Source organism: Microchirus variegatus (genome assembly GCF_963457635.1).
Source record: "Microchirus variegatus genome assembly, chromosome: 4".
NCBI lineage: Eukaryota > Metazoa > Chordata > Actinopteri > Pleuronectiformes > Soleidae > Microchirus > Microchirus variegatus.
The window spans coordinates 8,315,325-8,336,693 of NC_139805.1; the positions used below are offsets into that span (position 1 = coordinate 8,315,325).

Here is a 21,369-nt window from a genome sequence, read left to right on the forward strand (position 1 = left end):
CTGAAGAACAATGGTCAGGTTTCTGATCCACCTGCATCTCAGAGTCATGTTCCCGGGGCATTCCTGACTTTATCGCAGGGTCTGGGAAAGAGAGCGAGCCATTTCCCTGTTCACTCATGATTATGTTGTCAATATTATCCTCGCCTTCAGGTTCAGAGTCAGACAGATTTACTGTCTCTCCATTTCCAAAGGAAGATGTAACCATACTGGAGTGAGTTAGTGCTCCACGCTCCAGCTCTGCGACTTTGCTCTTGTCACGACTCTGCACCACCACTGATGGAGCGGGGAAATTCATCTTTGATCCAAAGACAAAAACACCATCACCCCACTTTTTAATTCCAATGTCCACTTTCATATTTGATGCAAACTTAGCTCCTATCATTCCCCTCCCTCTCACTACAGTAGCGCCCCTGCCTGCATTTCCCAATACTCGTATCTCCAGACCTCTCGTACCGCCACCAACTTTCACTCCATCAGGGGGAACCCCTGACCCCTTTATCAATGTGTCCTCCTTTTTCTGTAAAGCTTCTTTCTCTGGAGCTGCACAGTTCGTTTTAGGCACATCCTGCAGGGATGTGACAGGTAGGGGAGCATTTGCGTGTGGCTGAGTATCAGCCATGACCACAGTCTCTTTTGGCACCGTTTTTTGTGTGTTACTTTCATCTTCCGTTTCCTGTACCTTCTTTTTGGTCAGAGCAGTGTTACTTATATGTGTCAGCTGGCTGACTTTTCGTTTTGGGGTGTCCCAGAGTTCCTGAACAGTCCCCTTCCCTTTTCCCCTCCCTCTGCTCGGGGTTTTGACATTATGACCTTTACCGTTGGGTCCACAGCAGTCACACGCCTTTGGAGTCCTCTTCCTGCCTGATGTACGGCCATTGATGGGGCCCTGAGCAGGGGTTGGTGTTTGTGGAGAGGCCTGAGATGATGTTGGGTTTGAGTTAGCTTTAAGTGCTTTTGCTACATGAGGGGGTTCAGCAACAGCAGGAGATGGAGTAAGGGACTGAGTCCCATCTGAGTTAGCAGTAGGGTCTATGCTGAGGAGTTTGGCAGGGGGCTGGATTTGGTCCTGAACAGTGGAATCTCCAGAAGGAGGCACCAAAGGAGGTGCTGTAGCAGGAACAGTTAAATGAGGTGATTCTGAAGGTGTTGTTGTCATTGGGGAAGCAGAGCCGCTGTGAACCATGACGTCCTCCTTTGGCTCTCCAACCCCATCCCCAATAACCCCTATTCACACTCCTGTTCCCTCCTGTCCTTGGGTCCTAAGTGTCAATAGATTGTTACTTCCTTACTTCCTTCCTGGGATTTGTTTTAATCCAGACACGTCTCTGGGCAGAAATGAGCTAGTTGAAGACTCCCACCAAAGAGGTTATTCCCATCTGTTGTTCCTCTGTGGCATCTAGCCTCTTGATGATGTTATCCTAGTTAGAGTGACAGAAAATGAATTAGTAAAATAATTGTCAATTGTTTCCTGTCAATCTGACAATGTATGTAAGTTGTTTACAATTGTGTTTACTCAATCGATAGTTATACAATTTCATACATTCAGGTGAGATCTCAGGTGTGCAAAATAACATCTAAGACCTGTACAGAACAACACAATCATGGTGACACCAAGAAAACAATTCAACAACTATACAAACATGTACACTCCATTGCAAATAAAACAAAATCAACCCTTAGATGGGTCATTCCCAGAGATTGTGTTAGGACCCACAGACAGATTTACAGTCTCCAAATAAATGTGCTGAATTTTATCCAGTATATCATGACTTGTTTTTTTAAGCATATATCTAAATATACAAATAAAGTATTCTGATCTCCTGAAAAATGCTAGTTTAAAATTTCAAAATATTATTTGGTGTAAATGAAACGGTAATACATGTTATATTTACCCATACACATTTGCTTGTTATCTTTAAAAAGAAAGAAGACTGGGAAACACTGATTAGACGGTTGTTCTCCTTTTTTTCTACAAATCACATATATATATTTGTATATATATATATATATATATATTATAACTTTGACTCGTGTTTTAGGATTACAATTAGGGCTGAGGTGAATCAATCAAAATTTAAACAAAAACACAATATGGCTTAGTGCAATTTTCAAATCACAAGATGTGTTAATGTTAATTAAAGCCAAAATGCTGTCAAAATACACTTTTAGACTGGACCTACACATCATATTCTGCAAACGGAAGAAAACATCTTTGTTTCACATATTTGCACACACAGTCATTTTAAATGTAAGAAGTACCATTCCCTCCAATGTCGCGAATCATACCGTAATCGCAATTTCAGACAAAATAATCACAATTAGATATTTATTTTAAAAAATCGTTCAGCCCTTCTTAAAACGTATTGCGTTATTTCAATGAGTAGCTTTCTTTAGCAGCACAATCACAAAGGTGTCTCCGCTTCGTGCGTTCATTGGTGTAAGTAGACAAATCAATCACTAAAATATTGATCAAAGGAACCGCGGTTTTTTCCTGAAATCAACACGTCGATGCTGTCTGTGTGTTTAATGAAATGATAGCTACGCTTCTCTGACACTGCGGCTCTGGCGGCTCGAGTCGTTATTTATTAATTGTACGCACCGACGAGTAACTTGACCACATCTGCTATGTCATTTCACAAAACTTTTCACAAGTTATCGAACCCCCTGGAGCTAGCCGAGGGAGCTAGCTGCTGCAAAACAGGCGATAACACAAAGCAGCGACTGCACACAATTCCTCCATTTTAGTAGGAAGTTAAAGGCGTCCGCGGACAAAGAAGCCGCCGCGACTCGGTGTCTGTGGTGATTTTGAGGAAAAAACTAAAAGCCCAGCGAAATGTTACAAGAACAACCGGCAAACACAGTACCTTATCAATGAAATAATACTCGTCCGACCACGATTTGAAGAAAACACAAATCGAGCTATTGTCGCTCATTGATTGCGTCACACAGCGAAAAGCTCAACTTCGGCTCTCTCCGCCACAGTCCCGAAGTCCAGTCGTCTTCTTCTTCTGGGGCGAAACGGCAGCTTGTATCCCTGTTCTTGCTTCACTGCGCCACCTGGTGCCACTCTGAAGTTATAGCCCGTTCACCCTCTGTACAATGCCCCCAAAAATGAAACAAAACTATGAAAATCGTTTACTTTTCTGTGTTTCGACATCGATGAGCATTATGTTTGCTCTTGTTACATAGTAGAAAAACAATCGATTTAGCTTTTCTGATCAAATGTGTTCATTTTGTATAAATAGTAATATAATTGTTGCTTCAATTGTGTGTATATAGTGTATAAACAAAATAACATTAATTAATGATCAAAAGTTGAACTACAAATACACAAATAACTTTTTTAAACCTTTTTAAAATAAAAAGATCAATAGTAGCCCCCTGTATTAGTCATAAATTATTACATTTGTCTGAATATAGTATAGTATACACAGTGATATAGTATGTGTGTGTAAGATGTTGAGTGCACAAATCAATGAAATCCCTATATTCACATTTGAGAAGCAGTGCTGACCAACTAAGCTGGGTATGTCCATTATTTTCAGTCAATTAATGTAAGTAAAGGAATGTAAATTAACAAGTAAATCCTGAAATAATCCAAGCTATCATGACACAAAGTGCTTCCAATAACTGACACAACACACCAGGGTGTCCTGATAATCTTTAATTATAAAAATCTAAGATTAGAAAACAATAAATAAAACTAAACCAGACAAAAAATAAAGAAGTAAAGGAATTAAGTACAAAATGATCAACAGTTAAAAAGTTACATAGAGAGAATATGGCTTGATGACAGGAAACCTACTGTACCACAGGTATGACAACATTAATAACTGCTTAGTGAAACGGGTGAACGGTAAAATGAAATGTATCAAAATGAGCAAATTCACACACAAAAAAAAACAACCATATATGAACAAAATATCAAAAATATTTGCTTAGTTAAAAGATTTCTGCACAAGTCAGACCCACTAGCTTCAGAGATAATGCATGAAAACAAACACAGTCTATAGCTATACATTTATATTTGTACATAAGGTCAGTGCTATATTTGATTCTCTACTCGATCATGATCAAACACGACAGGCATAATACATTTCTTGACACCGGGGGTGATTAGACTTTTATTTTTCCAAACCTAAACACCAAACGTGAAAAGATGCAGCCGAGTGTAAAGTCTCATGTCCACATGCTGAGAAAACGCTGCAGTTTTGGTTTCATGTTACTTCCAAAACTATCAGCACCTGCACAGGTGAAGATTATTGTAGCAACATTTGAAAAGATCATATTTTACACTGCCTTCAGTTGACAGAGTAATTCGAAATGTGTGTTTCCGATGAGGGCTGAACAACGAATCAGGGTTAGAATTCAAATGGCAGGAGTTAACGCCAAAATGTGTGTGAAAATATCACACATTTTCGACTAATTACTGTCTTGATCCATACATGTCTTATTCTACAGACTGAAGAGAACATGTTTGATTCTCACACTTCTGTACAAATATCACACAGTAATGAAGGAAAATTAGAATAATGATGTATAAAAACATACCATTCCCTCTGATATCGCAATCCCTGTCAAAGTAATCGCAATTATTATATTTATTCAAAATCGTTCAGCCCTATTTGTGATGTGATTTAAAGTGAAAGAGAGAAACTTCCATGTGAGAATCCACGTAACACAGAGGAACTCATTTTTGAATTTTACAGCTTCACTCAAGTCAGATGTTTTGAAGATGAAATCCAGACTGAAGAGGATGTCGGGGACGATGACAGAGCTGCAGCAGTCACTGGCAGCTGCTGCTGCTGGTGTTTGAATCCTGCAAGAGATGATTTTCTTAGATTTGGTGACATTGAAATTTTCACACATCACCATGACAGTAAATAGGGGGATTTAATGGATCCAAAAAAAGGAAAAAGTACCCATCAAAGTGTGGCATTGATAGCTGGAGTGTGAATGGTCTTGGAGACTGCCGTGCCACTGCTGCCCCCTGCTGTTAGCACCTGGAGCTGCAGCTGATAGACGCTGCTTCCCTGAAGGCCACGTACGGTCACCGACCGCTGAGACTGTGGACAGAGGAATCAGGTCAGTTTGCACATTCAAGGACAGACACAGTGTCACTGTATGATTTGTATAAACAGACTAAACATGTTTTAAAATTAAAAAAGTATTTTAAAACTGTTGGATACTGGAATTTTTAAGTAACTACAGGCTGTAGCGGACAGGACTGCTGGAAGAAAAGTGTTGAATATCAGATGAGAACACACAAACATGACAGATGACCTGAGGCTTTCTTTGTTGTAGACTCTTTCATTGTTTGTGTCTAGGTTTCTTTACAGTGTAGATGTAGCTGCCCTGTGATTGGTCAAAGATGCTCATGATGCAAAAAAGGTCCCTCGCTTAAAAATCCTGCCTTCTTTAATACATGTGGTGCTCGAGTGAGTATTTTAAAAGAATTGCTGACTCCCCTCTACAAAGTGGACAAACACAAACTGTTTTTTCTATTTTAGTGACAACACATCATAGTCATAATGCAATCCCTAAACCCTCACCCTAAACTTAACCATCAAAAATAAGTGCCTCATCTTTACCTGAGCCCAATTCTAACCCTAAAACCAGGTCTCACTCACCTGTTCAAAATAGCTCTAACTCTGTAATTTCACTATTCCATTTTCTGTTTAAAGTGTCGTCCTGTTTTATTGTTTTGTCTCTGTAGAGTGTCCTTGAGTGTTCAAAAGGCGCTTAGAAATAAAATGCATTATTTATAAGCATTATATGATCAATATTGCCGTTTGTTTGTCCGTCTGTTTGTCTGTTAGCAACATAACTCGAAATGTCACAGTCGGATTAGGATGAAATTTTCAGGAAATGTCCGCAATGAGACCAGGAACCAGGAAGTGATTCAATTTTGGCCCCGGCAGGATGTATTTTGTAGGCACTGGGCTGCCTTGGTGGAGATCTGCGCTCTCCGAGTGCATTTCCTATTATTATTATTCGTTTGTATGTTTTGTGAACCTCACAAATATATAAATACAAATATACACACACACATGCACATATTTTCTGATTTTGACACTCACCTTAACCTAAGTCTAACCCTGAACCTAAAACCAATTCTTAATCCTCAAAAAAGCCCTTTAAAAGTTTGTGGAGCAGCCCCTCACAAAGATAGGTTTGCTTGACAAAAAAGCCTACTAAAGACACGCACGCACGCACGCACGCACGCATGCACGCACACACACACACACACACACACACACACACAGCCTATAATAATTCTAAGGTGTTGTTACTTCCTGTTACTAACACAATACCTTCAGGATCAATACTGTGACTGGAAACAGTCTTTTTTTTTTCCTGCCTCACCGGTGCAATCGTCTGTGTCTGGGAAATCCGCGTGTCTTCCCGTCTCTCTGTTGCCGTGGTAACCCCCGACTGTAGTGTCCAGGAGAACTGGAAGCCCTCCACCGCTGCTGGGTTCAGCGCATGCTGGGACACCCTCCAGCGAAATGTAGCGAGCAAGGTGCCGTTGACTTGCTGGAAGTCGGCGGTGAGTCGCTCTGGACGCAGTATCACCTTTCTGCCTGCCAGGAGGCGCTCTAACACACACACACAAAAAAAAAACATGTTTCTTTACTCTTCACAGAACACTCCTCTTTAAGCATTTTTCTTTCTTTTCTGTGCAAAAATGTCTTAATTATTATAAGTTAATGAAATTTTATCATGATTATTTATTTTAAATGCATTTAAACACCCTCAAACAACACAACACATGTTGCAGTTTAACAAACACATTTTTTTTTTTTTAAACGGATTATGCGGTCAGTATGCAGATCAGTGAAGGTCAATGAAACACTGCCGTTCCATCTGTGTTTAGTTACTCGTACCCTCGGTGTTGCAGGGCAAAGCTTTGCCTCCCCTGACCCTGATGGAAGAGCAAGTTGGGGTTGTAACCCAGGCAACAGCCTCTGACCCTGGGTCAGCCTTAATTGCCACGGTGACCTGGTACTTGCAGGCAAACAACAGGCCTGTGATGGTGTGATGGGTGCCCTGGAGAGAGAAACTCAACGTCAAGTCACGGGTTAACAAAGTCTTCACGGAGACGCTGCCGCGTGAGCTGTTTTTGTTTGGGAAAACCTGTCTCATATGAGCGGCTTTGTTTGCTCCATATTTTTAATAAACACACACTACTTTGAAGCCGTATTTACAGTTGCGTAGGCCTACAACTGAGCTTCAGGGAAATCACAAAATTCAAATTCATGCTTATCACACTGTGATCTACTGGGTCTGTTACACATTTTCCTCTCCACACAGCACATGTTCATCTTTTAAAAGGCTCGTCTCACCCACTAATTCACTTGTATCCTGTTTGAAATGACCAGCAGTTTTAAGAAAGACATTTTATGCTGTGCTATATAATCCAAATAATATGGGCTGCAACTCATGATTAGTTTAACAACAGATTAGTCTTTCAGTTATCTTCTCGATTAATTGAGGAAACGTTCGGTCCTGAAAAATATGAACAATGTTGATCAGTGTTTGTCAAACCTGGAAATGATGACGTCTAACTAAAATGAGTCAGTTTGAATGATTTATTTGTTATATACAAAGATACCAGAGAATATTCACATTTAAGAAGCTGAAAAATCAGAATTAATTTCAAAGTTTTATCAAAATAGTTAACTATTAATTTAGTAATCGATTAATAACTGAGTGATTGTTTCAGCCTTAAAGAAGTTTATTACATTAAAATGATAAAAAAAATGACCATGTTTCATAAGATATTGAGGAAACTGGTAATAATCGTCTAAGGCTGAAACAATTACTTGGAGTGTTTTGTCAAGAATTAAAAGCAGTTACTGTGATTTTTCAGCTTCTTAACTGTGAATATTGTCTGGGTTCTTTGCTCCATATAACAAAGAAATCATTCAAACTGAATCATTTTGGTTTGTGGACAACACAAGACGTTCAAGGACATCGTCATTTCCAGGTTTGACAAACACTGATCGATATTTTTCGACATTTTATGAACCAAACGATAACAGACAGATTGATCGTTGGTTGCAGCCCTATAATGGTCCGACTAATTTGTCCAAATATTTGTCAGTTTTCTTCTGTTTTGACCAGAACTCCCTCCTTTGTGATCCCTTTCTCCAGGATGACAAACCACACACATCTTGACAAAGATATATAGTGATAGATATAGATATATTGCTGACTGAAATGCATTAAGTTGTGAAGAGTAGACCGCAACCTGCGACGGGATCACAGCAGTGATCACTGACATCCAAAACCTAGAGAAAGCCTACTCGATCATCTCTCAACTGGACCTTTATTTTGACATCAACTAGACACCTGTACTGCTGGCATGAAAATGTGTCCGCAGACAGACAGACAGACAGACACCTGCCAAAGTACTCTACCTCTACCTTTATAACAATCATGATTCACACGGCTGGTAAAAATGACACAAGCCATAACTTGAAAATGAAGCCGACACACACACACACAGCAACAGAAACGTAGGATAGTGTAGCCAGGTATTTGACAGGGTTATGATGACTGTAAATGTGATGTTAGACAGAGAGTTTGGCAGAGAGGCAGAATGACACGCAGGCGGCGGACGAGAACATTCCAGACTGATCTGAGTTATGGTAATGAAAATGGATCTCCACAACTACACACACACACAGATACACACATTCGAAAAGACACAACAGCGACAGGAATATGACACCCGTGCACAATTTGTACAAACACAGAGAGACATAAAAGTCAGACAGGATAGTTCTACCTGCACAGTTGTTGTTCTCTCAGTGCCTGTGACATTAGTGCTGCACGTATGTGGACGCCACCGCAAGACGTATGGACCAGGGTGTCTCTGTCTGCCTGCAAAACCAAAAAAAAAAAACAGAGACTCAAATCACATTTTTTCAGCTTTTCTCTGTTTTCCATTCCTGGTGAACCTGAGCCTTCAAGTGTTCTCTCAGTAGCAGATGAACCAGACTGCAGACAATGAACTGGTGTGATGACACATACATGTGTCTCTTTATCTGCTGAATGATAAATAGTGTTGAAATGTGTCTCGTATTTGGTGCTGAGCAGGACACGCACACAGCTACTGTATGTACTGTAGATGAAAATGACACATAACATAACGTCAGCTGAACTCTGCAGTAAAGCTCCACAGAGTCGTGGGCAGCTGCAGATCCAGGTAATGATTCTAAGTAAGTTGCTTCTCGTTTCACATTTGGTTGCTTTGTTGCCATAAAATATAGATACTATAAACGATATCATTTTCATATTATTCATCATCTTATAAGGTGATAACACCTGCTTTGTTAAATAATGTGAAGATATTGATATATTAAAGCTGCAGTGTGTAACTTTAGGCGATTGGGGGCATTTTCCCTGTCAAACCGATGAACGGGCCAGATTTTTGAGCAGTAGAATTCACTTCTGAAACTCTGAGTGGGAGCATACACCAACCTAGTGCTGGGCAGTATGATCAAACATGTATATCATTGTATTTTTCCAAATTTTAATGGTTTTACAGTACACAGTGGTATTTTATCTTATGCATGAGTGAGTGCTCCAGGGGTAGAGTGTGTGTGTTTTCTGCTAAGGTGGTGGAGTAAATTGCTCATAGCTGCAATTACCACCAAAGTTACATATTCAGCTAAGCCCTTAGTATGAGTGGTGCAGCAGTGAAAAGGGTCTCAACCTGCGCCACGTTCCGTTTTTATACTGTATATGCAGTATATGAAAAATTCACATCATTAAAATGTATGAACCGGTGTATTGCCAAGCACTATTGTTTTGCTTTACAAGTGCAATGTTCCTATTGCGTACGTCTGCCTTGACACAAAACAAGTCACTTCCTGTGTGCAGCGCAGGAATGTCGCCGGGCAACAGGAGATTTAAACGCTGCCATACTGAGAAACACAGAGGTGGAGGGGTGTGTAGCTGACTAGGATTAGCTTTTGTGTGTGTTTGAATCCAACGGACACTTGTTTATCTTTAAAAAGAGGAATCAGAACTTCAAACAAGTACAATAGTTTAGTTTAGGGACATGATGCTTTTCAAAGAAAGAGATAATGTATGATTATCAAATTTCCAAATCAACTCACCATGGTACGGCCACTTCCAGAACACCTTGACCTGCAGCTGGTTGTCATGGTAATGAGGGGCAGCAACCTCAAGGCGCAGGCTGTCGGGATTCAGTGGAGGTTCAGGTCGAGGATTAGAGGAGGAGAGAGGGAGGTCAGAGGAAGAAGGGGAGGAGGACGACAGGGAAGGCGATGAAGGCAGGGACGACGAGGATGAAGACGACGAAGACGGGAGCTCATTGGAGAAGTCCTCGCCTATGGGGGGAGCAGAGGAGTTTGACTCGTTAAAATAAAACTAAACATCCATCCATCCATCTTCTACCCCTTTATCCTCCACATGAGGATCACGGGGGTTGCTGGTGCCAATCCCAGCTGACATAGGGTGAACAAATTAAAACATTTGAATGTCAAAAGCTCATTCCCCTTCATAAAAACTTCCATGTAACAGAACCCAAATAAAATATACATCGAAAAGTTTCAACGGTGTGTGTTTGTTGCTCAACTACTACTACTCAAAACTTGCTGTAAACTTACTGTAACACATGAGTGACTGGACACGTAAAAACCTCTTATATCACATAAAAACTATATTGTTCCAATAACATCATGTGAAGTGCTGACGAAAGCTGCAGCTGGTAGCTCTCTCTCTCTCTCTCTCTCTCTCTCGTTGATTTATTCACTCAGAAACAGTAATTGATTTTATCAGGCCGAGCTGACCCTAATTAGCACTAAGAGAAGGGAGGCCAACTGTGTCAAACTGTGTCAGATATTAATCTGGCTAAATTATAAATGACAAAATGTTCCATACAAAATAGTTTGATAATTGAGCTGCAGCTGTGTCCATTAATCCTCTGCTGGCCTGACCGACAGGTCACCTATAACTACTTCTGCTGCCTGGACGAACATTAGCATCTTTTTTCCACAGTGTGTGTGTGTGTGTGTGTGTTTGTGTGTGTGTGTGTGTGTGTGTCAGTGTTTTTAAGCATTGCAGCTGCAGGTAGATAGAATACGCTGACGCAGCAGCTCCAAAGTAACCGAAAAATCATTAAGTCAGTAATGTATGGCTCTGTTCACAAACAGCAGCTGCAGACTGAGCTGCAGCACAAGACTCGGAAAACTTACTATCCCATAGTGTTGAATACTGCATTGACAAAAGCCGCTTTTACACTACATGGTCCCGGCACGACTCACCTCTACGTGATTTTGGTTGGTTTTCCATTACAATACAGTACCTCCTCAACATGGGCAGGGTCACCACAGCACAGCTGCATGAAACTGCGTGACTTCGTTTTATATGCGACACACAAAAACGAGTGACTTATAAAGCAGTTATTTCCAAATCAGTAAATTAAAAAGATTTGTTCAGTACTTTGCAGCAAGAAGAACCCAGGTTCCCGGGTTCGAGCCCTTGTTGGAACAAGGGCCTTTCTGGAAGGAGTTAGCATGTTCTCCCCATGTGTGCGTGGGTTTTCTCCGGGTTCTCCGGCTTCCTCCCACAGTCCAAAAACATGCAGGTTTGGGGATTAGGTAAATTGATCACTCTAAATTGACCGTAGGCGTGAGAGTGTGAGTGAATGTTTGTTTGATTCTATATGTGGCCCTGTGATGGACTGGTGAACTGCCTATCGCCCTATGTCGGCTGAGATAGGCACAACACCCCCGCGGTAGATGATGGATGGATGTTCAGTACTTCCTACATGACCAGAGCACAGACTCCGTCTGACACAGCCACTGAGCTCAAACACAGCGGCTGGGTTTGTGATCGTAGGCGTTCAGCAGTGCTGTCGCTAAATACACCAGACTCCAGAGATTTTAGACATTTCCGTGCTAAACGTTGGGGATTACCACAAGTTTTCAGGATTTTTAAGTCTTTTTAACCGATCTTTAGTTCGGCATTGTTCGGTTTGATTCCCGTGTCTTGCTATTGAATCAGTGGACAGTGGCAGTCTGACGACGTATCGGCTGAGCTCGCTTCGAACCTCGCCAGAGCAGGTACGAAAGGAGTACCATGTACTGCTGCTAATGGATAAGCAAAAAAAATGTCCCAAGCCGTGCCGAGGTCAGTCAAGTCGTGCTGGGCCCATGTAGTGGAAAGGCAGCAAATATGACTTATGAATAAAAAAACAACAAATAACTTGTTCTTAAGTTTAGGGTGTTCATGTTTTTCTGCTTTGGCATCACTTTTCACTCCAAAAATGTATATTCTGATTAATTTCTAAGAAGGCATGACAACAAAACACTGGATTCATAGTATGCAATTACTCAAAATCACTCTTTAAAATGAACTGCAGTGGCAAACCACTGTAAAGATTATTCATAATAACTGACATTAACTCCAGACAGACCAAAAAAAAAAACATACAATTGATCGTATGTCCACAGAAATATGCTAGAAAACCAAAAAAATACAAAAACCATGATACAAAGACACACCATGGAGCCTTGATTAGGAAAATGCTTTGTTTACCTGCATGACTTATTGTTGTGAACATAAATTGAGCTTTGGGACTCTTGAGCCTCTTCTGGCCCCAGAAAGCTACAGTCTGGACGGACAGAAAGTAGGAAGTAGCAGGCAACAGACCCTGCAGCCACAGCTCACACTGCGCCTGTAACATATATAAAAACAGATCATAGATTATAGAAATACACGTTTTTCTTAGCCTCGCGTTCTTGGCTACTTCATCGGATTTGGTCTTGTGAAGTTTTTCTGCCACAATCAAGGTCATATCGAAGCTTCAATAAATCATTTTTATCGTTGGACAAAATGTCGAACACGTTCTCACATCTTTTGCCATCATGGCTCCGTTTGCAAAGTCATACAAAATCCACGAGATACAACAGAACATAAACACAATTAATTACACAATACAACACGACACGTTACAATTAACCACACAGAACAATGACACACGCACAGGGTGAATACTTTTAACTGTTCATTTGACCTTAAATGATGCAAGTGTACTTCATGATTGTGGGCTGAGTCTTTACACTATTTTAACATGCTAAAACACTATTATTCATCATTTCAATACTGTCATCATCATCATCATCATCTTCATCAGTGTTGTGGGCGCCCCACTGTTTGACTGACAGTGCAGAGCTGTTCTACATTAGCCTGCTGTTTGACTGACAGCTCACTAACAAGCTCTTAGACAGTCAGTCCTGTCTGTCTGAGTGGACTCCAGTTAGTCACAACAGAGAGATGCATGCATGATAACATGCATGTGTGTGTGTGTGTGTGTGTGTGTGTGTGTGTGTGTGTGTGTGTGTGTGTGTGTGTGTGTGTGTGTGTGTGTGTGTGTATGTGCATATACTTAAGATACAATGAGACAAAAGCCTAAAGTTAAAAGCAGTTTCTCAGTGACCTGCACTCAAAAATGGGGTTGAAGTATTTCCATTACTCTGAAGATAGACAAAACACATGGCACCGTACAGCTGCATGCATGTGTATATGTGCGTGTGTGTGTGTGAGAGAGAGAGACGTAGATTTCTATTTTTGCAAATAACGTCAGGGGACATTATATGTAAAAAGCCGATGTATATTTAAAAGCACTGAATCAGCAGAGAGGGTTTTTTTTTAAAACTTATACTTCCTCCAATTTCCTGTGATACTTCAGGTTTTATGCTAAATCCCCCCCCAGTGCTGCATAAACCCCTGATTGACAGGATACACAGTGCACTTTATACACATCTAGGGAATACACCATGTGCTCATGGAGAGTAATTTAATAATGGAGCGTCGTAAAATATCAATGCCCTGTATGATATGGAGGGCTGTTTTGTATGCGATTCTGGTTCCTACGTACCTACCTGTTGTGATGCCGCTGTCTCTGTGTGTGCGTGGATGCAGCTGTGAGTAGGAAATACTAGTTAGGGGGCCTCATTTAAATTCCAGGCCTCCCAGCCAAGCAGAACAGAGGACCACACTACAGATAAATGGCTCCACCAGTCTCAGTCTGGGATCACCATTACTACTTTAAAGATAGCCAGGCAGTCCCCATATGAGTGTGCTTACATTAAAACCTTTAAAACTCAAAGTGTTTATGTTTCTTATTTTCATTTTCTTTAAACGAAGCCCTCACTTCAAAGTTAAGCGAATCTCAAGAAGATGAAGGATCGCGAGCAAAGACCTGAGTTTTTCTATCATTTATCATGCGGCCCTGTTTACTACACTTGAAGTGGAGGGAAAAAGTAGTCGGAGCGCTGTAATGTTTACTGTGATTATGACGGACTAAGCCGCATTGTGATCATCATCGTCGTCACACCTATAATTAAGCTCTCCCCCTATTGTTGGTGCATTAAATGTAATTTAATGAGTACATTGAGAAATCTGCTTGTGTTTTTTTTTTTAAAGAGTTTAGACGCGATCGCTCTCATGCTCGTACGTGTTTGTGCTGGACGTAACAAATAGACTGTCATGGTACTCTTCATCCAGACTGACTAATGTCCGGAGACCACCAGACGATTTGACGTGTGTTGCACATGTCGTACAAATGGAGGACAGTTCCGTCCCCTCTGTTGTCAGTCCATCTAAAGGGCTAAGTTACCATGTTATTCCAGTGTTGTAAAAGGCAGACCATCATGTTGTCATAGCACTCTAACAAAGTTATGTCCCATGAAGATAATGGGAGCTTCGGCCCGAGGGCGATATTACATTTTCAGACCCAAGAGGAACTCTGTAAAAGCCCTCAGCGCAGAGCAGCAAACGCCAGAAATGGCAATTTCATGAGCCAAAAAAAAAAAAAAAACAGATTTTAAAATACTACACATGTAAAAAAAACGATTCAGGTAAATATATCAGCATGTATTATTATACAACCACATCCACAAAACATAAATTAACTTTAAAACGTTTAATTGGCGTGTCACTTTTATGTATGAGTTAAACAATTACACAGAACAGCAAGACCATGTTTTTTTATCACCTCGTTTCTGCTCATTATATAAATCCACATCCTTAATTGAAACATCTGGGTAGTTTTTCTGTGTCTCCATCGAATTCACATTTGTAGGAATTTTTATTGGATGCAGGTGGTTCAGCGGGACACAAAGTCATTATTTAATGTTTAATATTAAGCATGAATGTAAAAAAGGGGTCGGTGGGGAAATATGAGTACCAGCTGTTGCTGTATGCTACGTCTTTGTTTACATGCGCAACAGTGAAGCTCAAACATACAGAAGATGATAGGATATCATTAAATTAGTGCACCGCTTGCACTACAGTAGCTGACTAATAATGGATGTGCACGTGTGTGTGTGTGTGTGTGTGTGTGTGTGTGTGTGTATGTATGACGCTCATGTGTTTACAGGACCAGTAAAATCTCTCAGGTGCAGCTTCAGAGTTGGTAACTGTAGTGTTTACGTGTGTGCATGTGTCTGCTATTAACTCACATTTTTATACGGATTCATTTGAATTTTAGCCCAGACACAGACTCACACTATAATACAAAAGGTCTGTTTCAGAGTTAAGGCCTCATTTTCAGTGTTTACACTTAAGTTTTGTGTATAAATTTGGCAGAGTCTTTTTCAGGTTTATTGTTGGGGTAAACAGATTTGTGTAACCAGTAAGAAAACAGGAGTTCAGTGTAAGCCTTGAGGACACATTAGACCTCTGCCTGAGATGTGATGTATATCATATTTGTTGTTGTATTGGTGCTTTGGTACAACGAGTCGTCTTTCAACTCAAAGGTACATGTCGATGTTGGGCAAGATGCTTAAACCCATGTTGTTCCTGGCTGTGCCGGAAGCATAAATATAGACCATTTACCAAAACAATTGGCTAATTTTGATAGTGGATACCAGTCAAATTGTAGTCACATCTATCTCTAAAGCAAGTCTGTGTGTCTGTCTGTGACGGGCATATCTTGCTGACCGTTAGTCAGATCACCCTACGACTTTGGATATGGGTTGAGCATGGCCCGATGGTGTGCACCCTTGATTTTTTTGGAGTTATTTTAATTTTCGCTGATTTATCACGCTACACCAGGCAGGCAGCGGCTCATCAGCAGCAGCTGCGCTGTCTGAAGCGGGGAGTTGGGAGTGAAGAGGCTGTCCTCACCGTGGGTGAGACATTTTCACACGGTTCACCGCAGAACATGGTGTTATAGTGAAACAGCGAAGTCGGTGTCCATTCACCAATACGCAAGTACATATTTATTTTGCATTAGCATGCTACTATTTTGCGGCTATCTTGGCTAACCTGTTTCCAAAGGTAAGCTAGCGAGGCTATGATTAGCATTAGCGTAGGGCTAACATAATACAAACACTGTGCAACCTCATTAGGCACAACGCAAATGTTTTAATTTTCGATTAGCATTAGCGTAGCTAGCTGTTGTGGCTGTCAGCCACGCCAGTGGAATCTAAAATATGGAACATATTTACAGTTATTTCACACTTTTGCGTTTACGACATAATTCCATATGTGTTCATTCATAGTTTTGATGCCTTCAGTGAGAATCTACAGTGTAAATAGTCATGAAAATAAAGAAAAAACATTCAAATGAGAAGGTGTGTCCAAACTTTTGACTGGTAGTGTATATACTATAAGTATGAATTATGTGATGAAATGTTGCAGAAGGATGTCAACAGGAAGCCGTGTGGATGAATTAATTCACATTTCAAAGACAAGGGATTAGATTAAATAAGTTTTAAATATCTTCTCACTGCTTTTCAAACACAAGGAGAAGTTCATTTGAATAATTTGATTGGTATGTGTTCTAAAGTAAACTAAACTAACATCTCACATTGTCATTATGGGTTGCTGCATGTAGATTGCTGGGCAGAAATGCTGATTTTATCCATTTCAAATTCAACTCTAAGAATAAAATGTGAAAATAGTCACGCATTCTAAATACATTCTGAAATCGACACTGAGGGCAGCGTTTGGACGACTGTGTGCCTCCACCGTTAATGTTGTATGTATTCATATGTTGTTTTATTTAGTATAAATACGAATATAACAAAAAAAAAGATCTTACCCCGTGAGTTACTCTGTTGTTGCTCTCCTTCTTCCCCTGTTCCGCTGTGCGAGGGTGCGTGTGCATGTTGTTGTTGACTGAATGTGCGTGTCCATGCAGTGCATGGGCGTGTTTATGGGCTGTGTGCGTATGCCGAGACATCCAGGTGACTCTGTAGTTGTGGACCGGCAGGTCTCCCTCCGTGGGGGGCTCCCAGCGTAACAAGACCGCCACTGTGACCCCACTCCCCTTTGTCCTGAAGACAGAAAACAGGAAGTCAAACGAGACGACATCACAAACTAAATTAATGATAATGAGGTGAAAAGAAAACTGTCTCCGCTGAGGAAGCAGAAAGACGTAACAGACATAATACATCAGAGTTGTTTACAATCTCCCGTTCACTTTATATACGCACACAGTAAAGCCGCAGACATTTTATATCATCATGCTGAACTTAAGCTACAATTTAGGTCCTCATCTCTGCTATTAAAATCTTTTCTCATCCAAGTCTGAACTTAATATGACCTCTGTTTAACAGCATACGCACAGAAAAGGCGCTACAACGAAATATGACGTGAAGTGTACGGGCCAGGTCTCTGTATCCACCTGACCACAATTTAAGACTTATGACGGTGTGCAGTGCCGAAAAGACAGAAGAATATCAATCCTCTTTCATTACTCAAGTTACCTCTCTGTGAACTGGGCCCCTGGTCGTGAACTCATCCAATCTAAAGACTGGTTGCTCACTCGAATGTTAACTGGTGGTTCTGGAGGTGAAGGATCTGTAAAAAAGAGAGAGAGAGATCTTTCTATAAAGCAAGTTGTGTCTGTGACGGGCATATCTCGCTGACCGTAAGTCAGATCGCCTTAAGACTTTGGATATGGGTTGAGCATGGCCCGATGGTGCGCATCCTTGATTTTCAAATTGGAAGAATTTTCATTTTTTGCTGATTTATCACGCTACACCAGACAAGCAGGGGCTCATCAGCAGCAGCTGCGCTGTCTGGAACGGGGAGGTGGGAGTGAAGAGGCTGCCCTCACGGTGGGTGAGATATTTTATTATATTATTATATATATTATTTGCATTAGCATGCTACTACTTTGCGGTTAACTTGGCGAACCTGTTTCCAAAGGTAAGCTAGCGAGGCTATGATTAGCTTTAGCATGGGGCTACCATAATACAAACACTGTGCAACCACATTAGGCACAACGCGAATGTTTTAATTTTCGATTTCCATTAGCGTAGCTAGCTGTTGTGACTGTCAGACTTATCATGCATTACCATAACTGAAAAATCTGCTTCAGCTCCCACTATAGGAATACATATATCACAAGGGTACTGCACTAGTGTTGTTAAAGAGAAATAATCATCATTAACACCACTACCATCATGATAAGTACACGTTCTCATTTGAACTGTACCAGACACCCTCCGGGAGGGCTGAATAAATATCTAATTGCGATTATTTTGACAGGAATTGCAATTGGAATATCAGAGGGAAAGGTGTTCTCTTCTGCCTGGAGAATAAGACTATATAAATCAAGACAATAATTCATCTGAAATTAGATTTTGACACGCTAAACTAAAGAAATTTTCAGTAGGCCATATTGCGATTTCGATAACATTTCGGTTAATTGTTTAGCCCTACCCCTCAGTGCCAAACTGGCCAGACAAATATATAGATTATAAAAAGATATAGCGATATAACACAACCACGTTAGTATAAGTACTTGTAATATACTACAGGCCTGCAGCTGTAATTAGATCCAACATTAATCTTAGAAAATAAAACACTAACTTGGTTCCTCCAAGTCATTCACTGCCATGCTCTTAGCACATTTCACAACTTCTGGTTTAGTTTACGCTCTACATTCATATCCTAACTTATCACATTGTTAGATATTACATTAGATGTAGAAAACAAAGTTAAACACCAACACTATCATGTTCATTTAACTTGATAAAAAAGCCTGTGAAATTCTGTGGAAAACACACCATGTATAAATGTTTCAGGGCAAGACGTGTAACTATTGCACGCAAACATTCACAACAAATTCCAACCCAAACTCGGTGCATGTGCACTGGAAGCCACAAATTTCCACAACAAGGTGCACACTGTTGTCACTGGCTTCCAAAAAGACACACATCACACAACATGATGTAGAGTCCTGTGTCTTCAACAGCATGGAGAACGTTTAGCTGAGTGTATTTGCCTGCCACGTATGTTTAAGCAGCTGGTAAAATCAACAGTCACACTCTTTAGACTCTTAAATTGTGATTTGGATGAAGAAACGACAAATCGTTCAGCTATATCTACTGGCGAGCAACTGTTGTGGAGTTGATGAATCCAACTGAGCAGTGGCCGTTCGCCAGCTTGACTGCATTGTCTAATAATTCCACATCTAATCTGCTGCAGCAGAGCAGAGTCAGGACGCCAATATGGGAGGGAAAAGACTAATTTCCTCTTGGGCTTGTTCGAGTCTACAAAGCCAATTAGATTTCCGGCATCAAAGGTGAGTGATACTGGAGAAGCCTGGAGCCTCCCTGTTCAGTAGCTACCACAACAAATACCAAAGGCGACCACCACTAGTCACCGTTTGCCTCCAAAATGAAATCCTGAGGTCACTGCTCTTCCAGCGCTGGGGCTCTGCATCACATTAGACTCTGAAATCCCAATCCTGTATTTGATTAAAAAGACTAAATGTATCTGATTAAAACTACATCCCCCATGGCGGGCCTCCCACGTGCCCCTGGGGCTGTGCTTGGCTGACCCAAATGCGGAGATCAAAGTTAGGACGACATATTAGGGCTACAAGATGTGGCCTGTTTGTGTTTGCATGTGGAAGTGGCGTTTATTTGGAAGGAGCAGGGTGTCCTTCAGTGTCTGGTGTGGTGCCAGCAGTAGAACAGATCAGAACCAACAGACACACATGTGCCTGAGGCTCTTTTTTTTGTTTTGTTTTTTTAACTCTGTGCTCCTCCCTCAATCAGCTAGGTCTCATTCCATTGTTTCTTCAGATAAAGACATCAAGATGAGGTTTCTGATCTAGACATTCCCATGTAATCACTGCTGGCAGGTCCTGCACAACACTAATATTAGAACAAAAAAGGGAAGTTTTTTCTTTTTCTTCCTCTTCAAAAAAAAAAATCCCATTCTCTCTCTCTCTCTGGTTAGCATCGGGTCACAGTGGAGAAACCGTAACCACCCTGACATCTGCCAGCTTCCTGATTTGTGACCCCTGACCTCCAGCCCCTGACTAATCAGACAAATGAACTGGAAACACAAGACTCTGACAGTGATCAGATGCTATATGGTATGTTTTAGTTTGTGTTTAACCCTTAACCCAGGCGCTTGAAGTATATGAGAGTGCACAAGCACAAAACACACACACACTGAGATTATTGTGTAGATTTTTTGTCTTCAGACGCTGCTTTGACATCCAATCAGAAATTTCCTCCTAATCAGCATGGTCTCTGCATGTGTGTGTGTGTGTGTTCCTAATAACAGCATCTCAGGCACTCACTGCAGACGCTCAGTTCATGTCTGTTTTTACTCGTCGGACAGTGTTTAACCCTTCTGTGACCATTTGGCACTCCTAGACCGATTATGCTATCTAGTGTGACCCGTTTGTCAGCTGAGATTGGCACATCGCCACCACGTGACCCTCATGTGGAGGATAAACCTGTAGAAAACGGATGAATGGACACTGGAAAGCAGAGAAATAGAGCTTTGTGCTCGTATACTTGTCATTACGGTAGCCCTCAGGATTTCCGCGGAACGACCGTCCAATCATAGACAAGATTCCCCAGCGTGTCACACGTTTGTGACGTCAGCTTCTCAGGTTGAATAACTGCCAGATATGTAAGTGAAAGTAATCTTGGAAAAAGTGTCAGAAGCAACATTTTTTTGACAATTCTACAGCCATACAATCTAAATAAATCCAGGCAGCCTGAATATCATGATGGTCATATGAGGATTAAATAACAAAAGACGAAAAACGCCCCTTTAAGTTGTGCGCTGCTCCTAAAATGTCCTCACAGCAAGGATTTGAACCAATATTTGAAAAACCCCATGGCCTAATAAAGACCCACACACACACACACACAAAGCATGTCCTGAACTAGCACTCCTACAACATTATGGGATGTACATTTTATTTTATTTTTTTGCTTGGCTGCGGAGAGTGAAATTCGAACATCAACTGACACCACCCGCCTGTCTTTCTGTCAGTTGTATATACTGCTTTAGAAAGCAGCCAGTTGGCTAAAAAACACTTTCCAAATAAAAAACTTGTCTACA

At 41.0% G+C, this 21,369-nt stretch overlaps 1 protein-coding gene across 1 annotated transcript in view; it reads right to left on the reverse strand.

The window, feature by feature from the left end:
- Positions 1–4,925: 4,925 nt before the first annotated feature.
- Positions 4,926–21,369, reverse strand: part of anos1b (anosmin 1b) — a gene marked incomplete at both ends in the record, with an annotated part of 51,423 nt that continues 34,979 nt past the window's right edge. Inside the window, 8 exons of the mRNA XM_083887931.1 lie at positions 4,926–5,066; positions 6,367–6,599; positions 6,888–7,050; positions 8,795–8,889; positions 10,131–10,364; positions 12,577–12,715; positions 17,090–17,324; positions 17,757–17,850. Coding sequence (XP_083744057.1) covers positions 4,926–5,066; positions 6,367–6,599; positions 6,888–7,050; positions 8,795–8,889; positions 10,131–10,364; positions 12,577–12,715; positions 17,090–17,324; positions 17,757–17,850 — 1,334 coding nt within the window. The remainder of the gene's footprint in view (positions 5,067–6,366; positions 6,600–6,887; positions 7,051–8,794; positions 8,890–10,130; positions 10,365–12,576; positions 12,716–17,089; positions 17,325–17,756; positions 17,851–21,369) is intronic.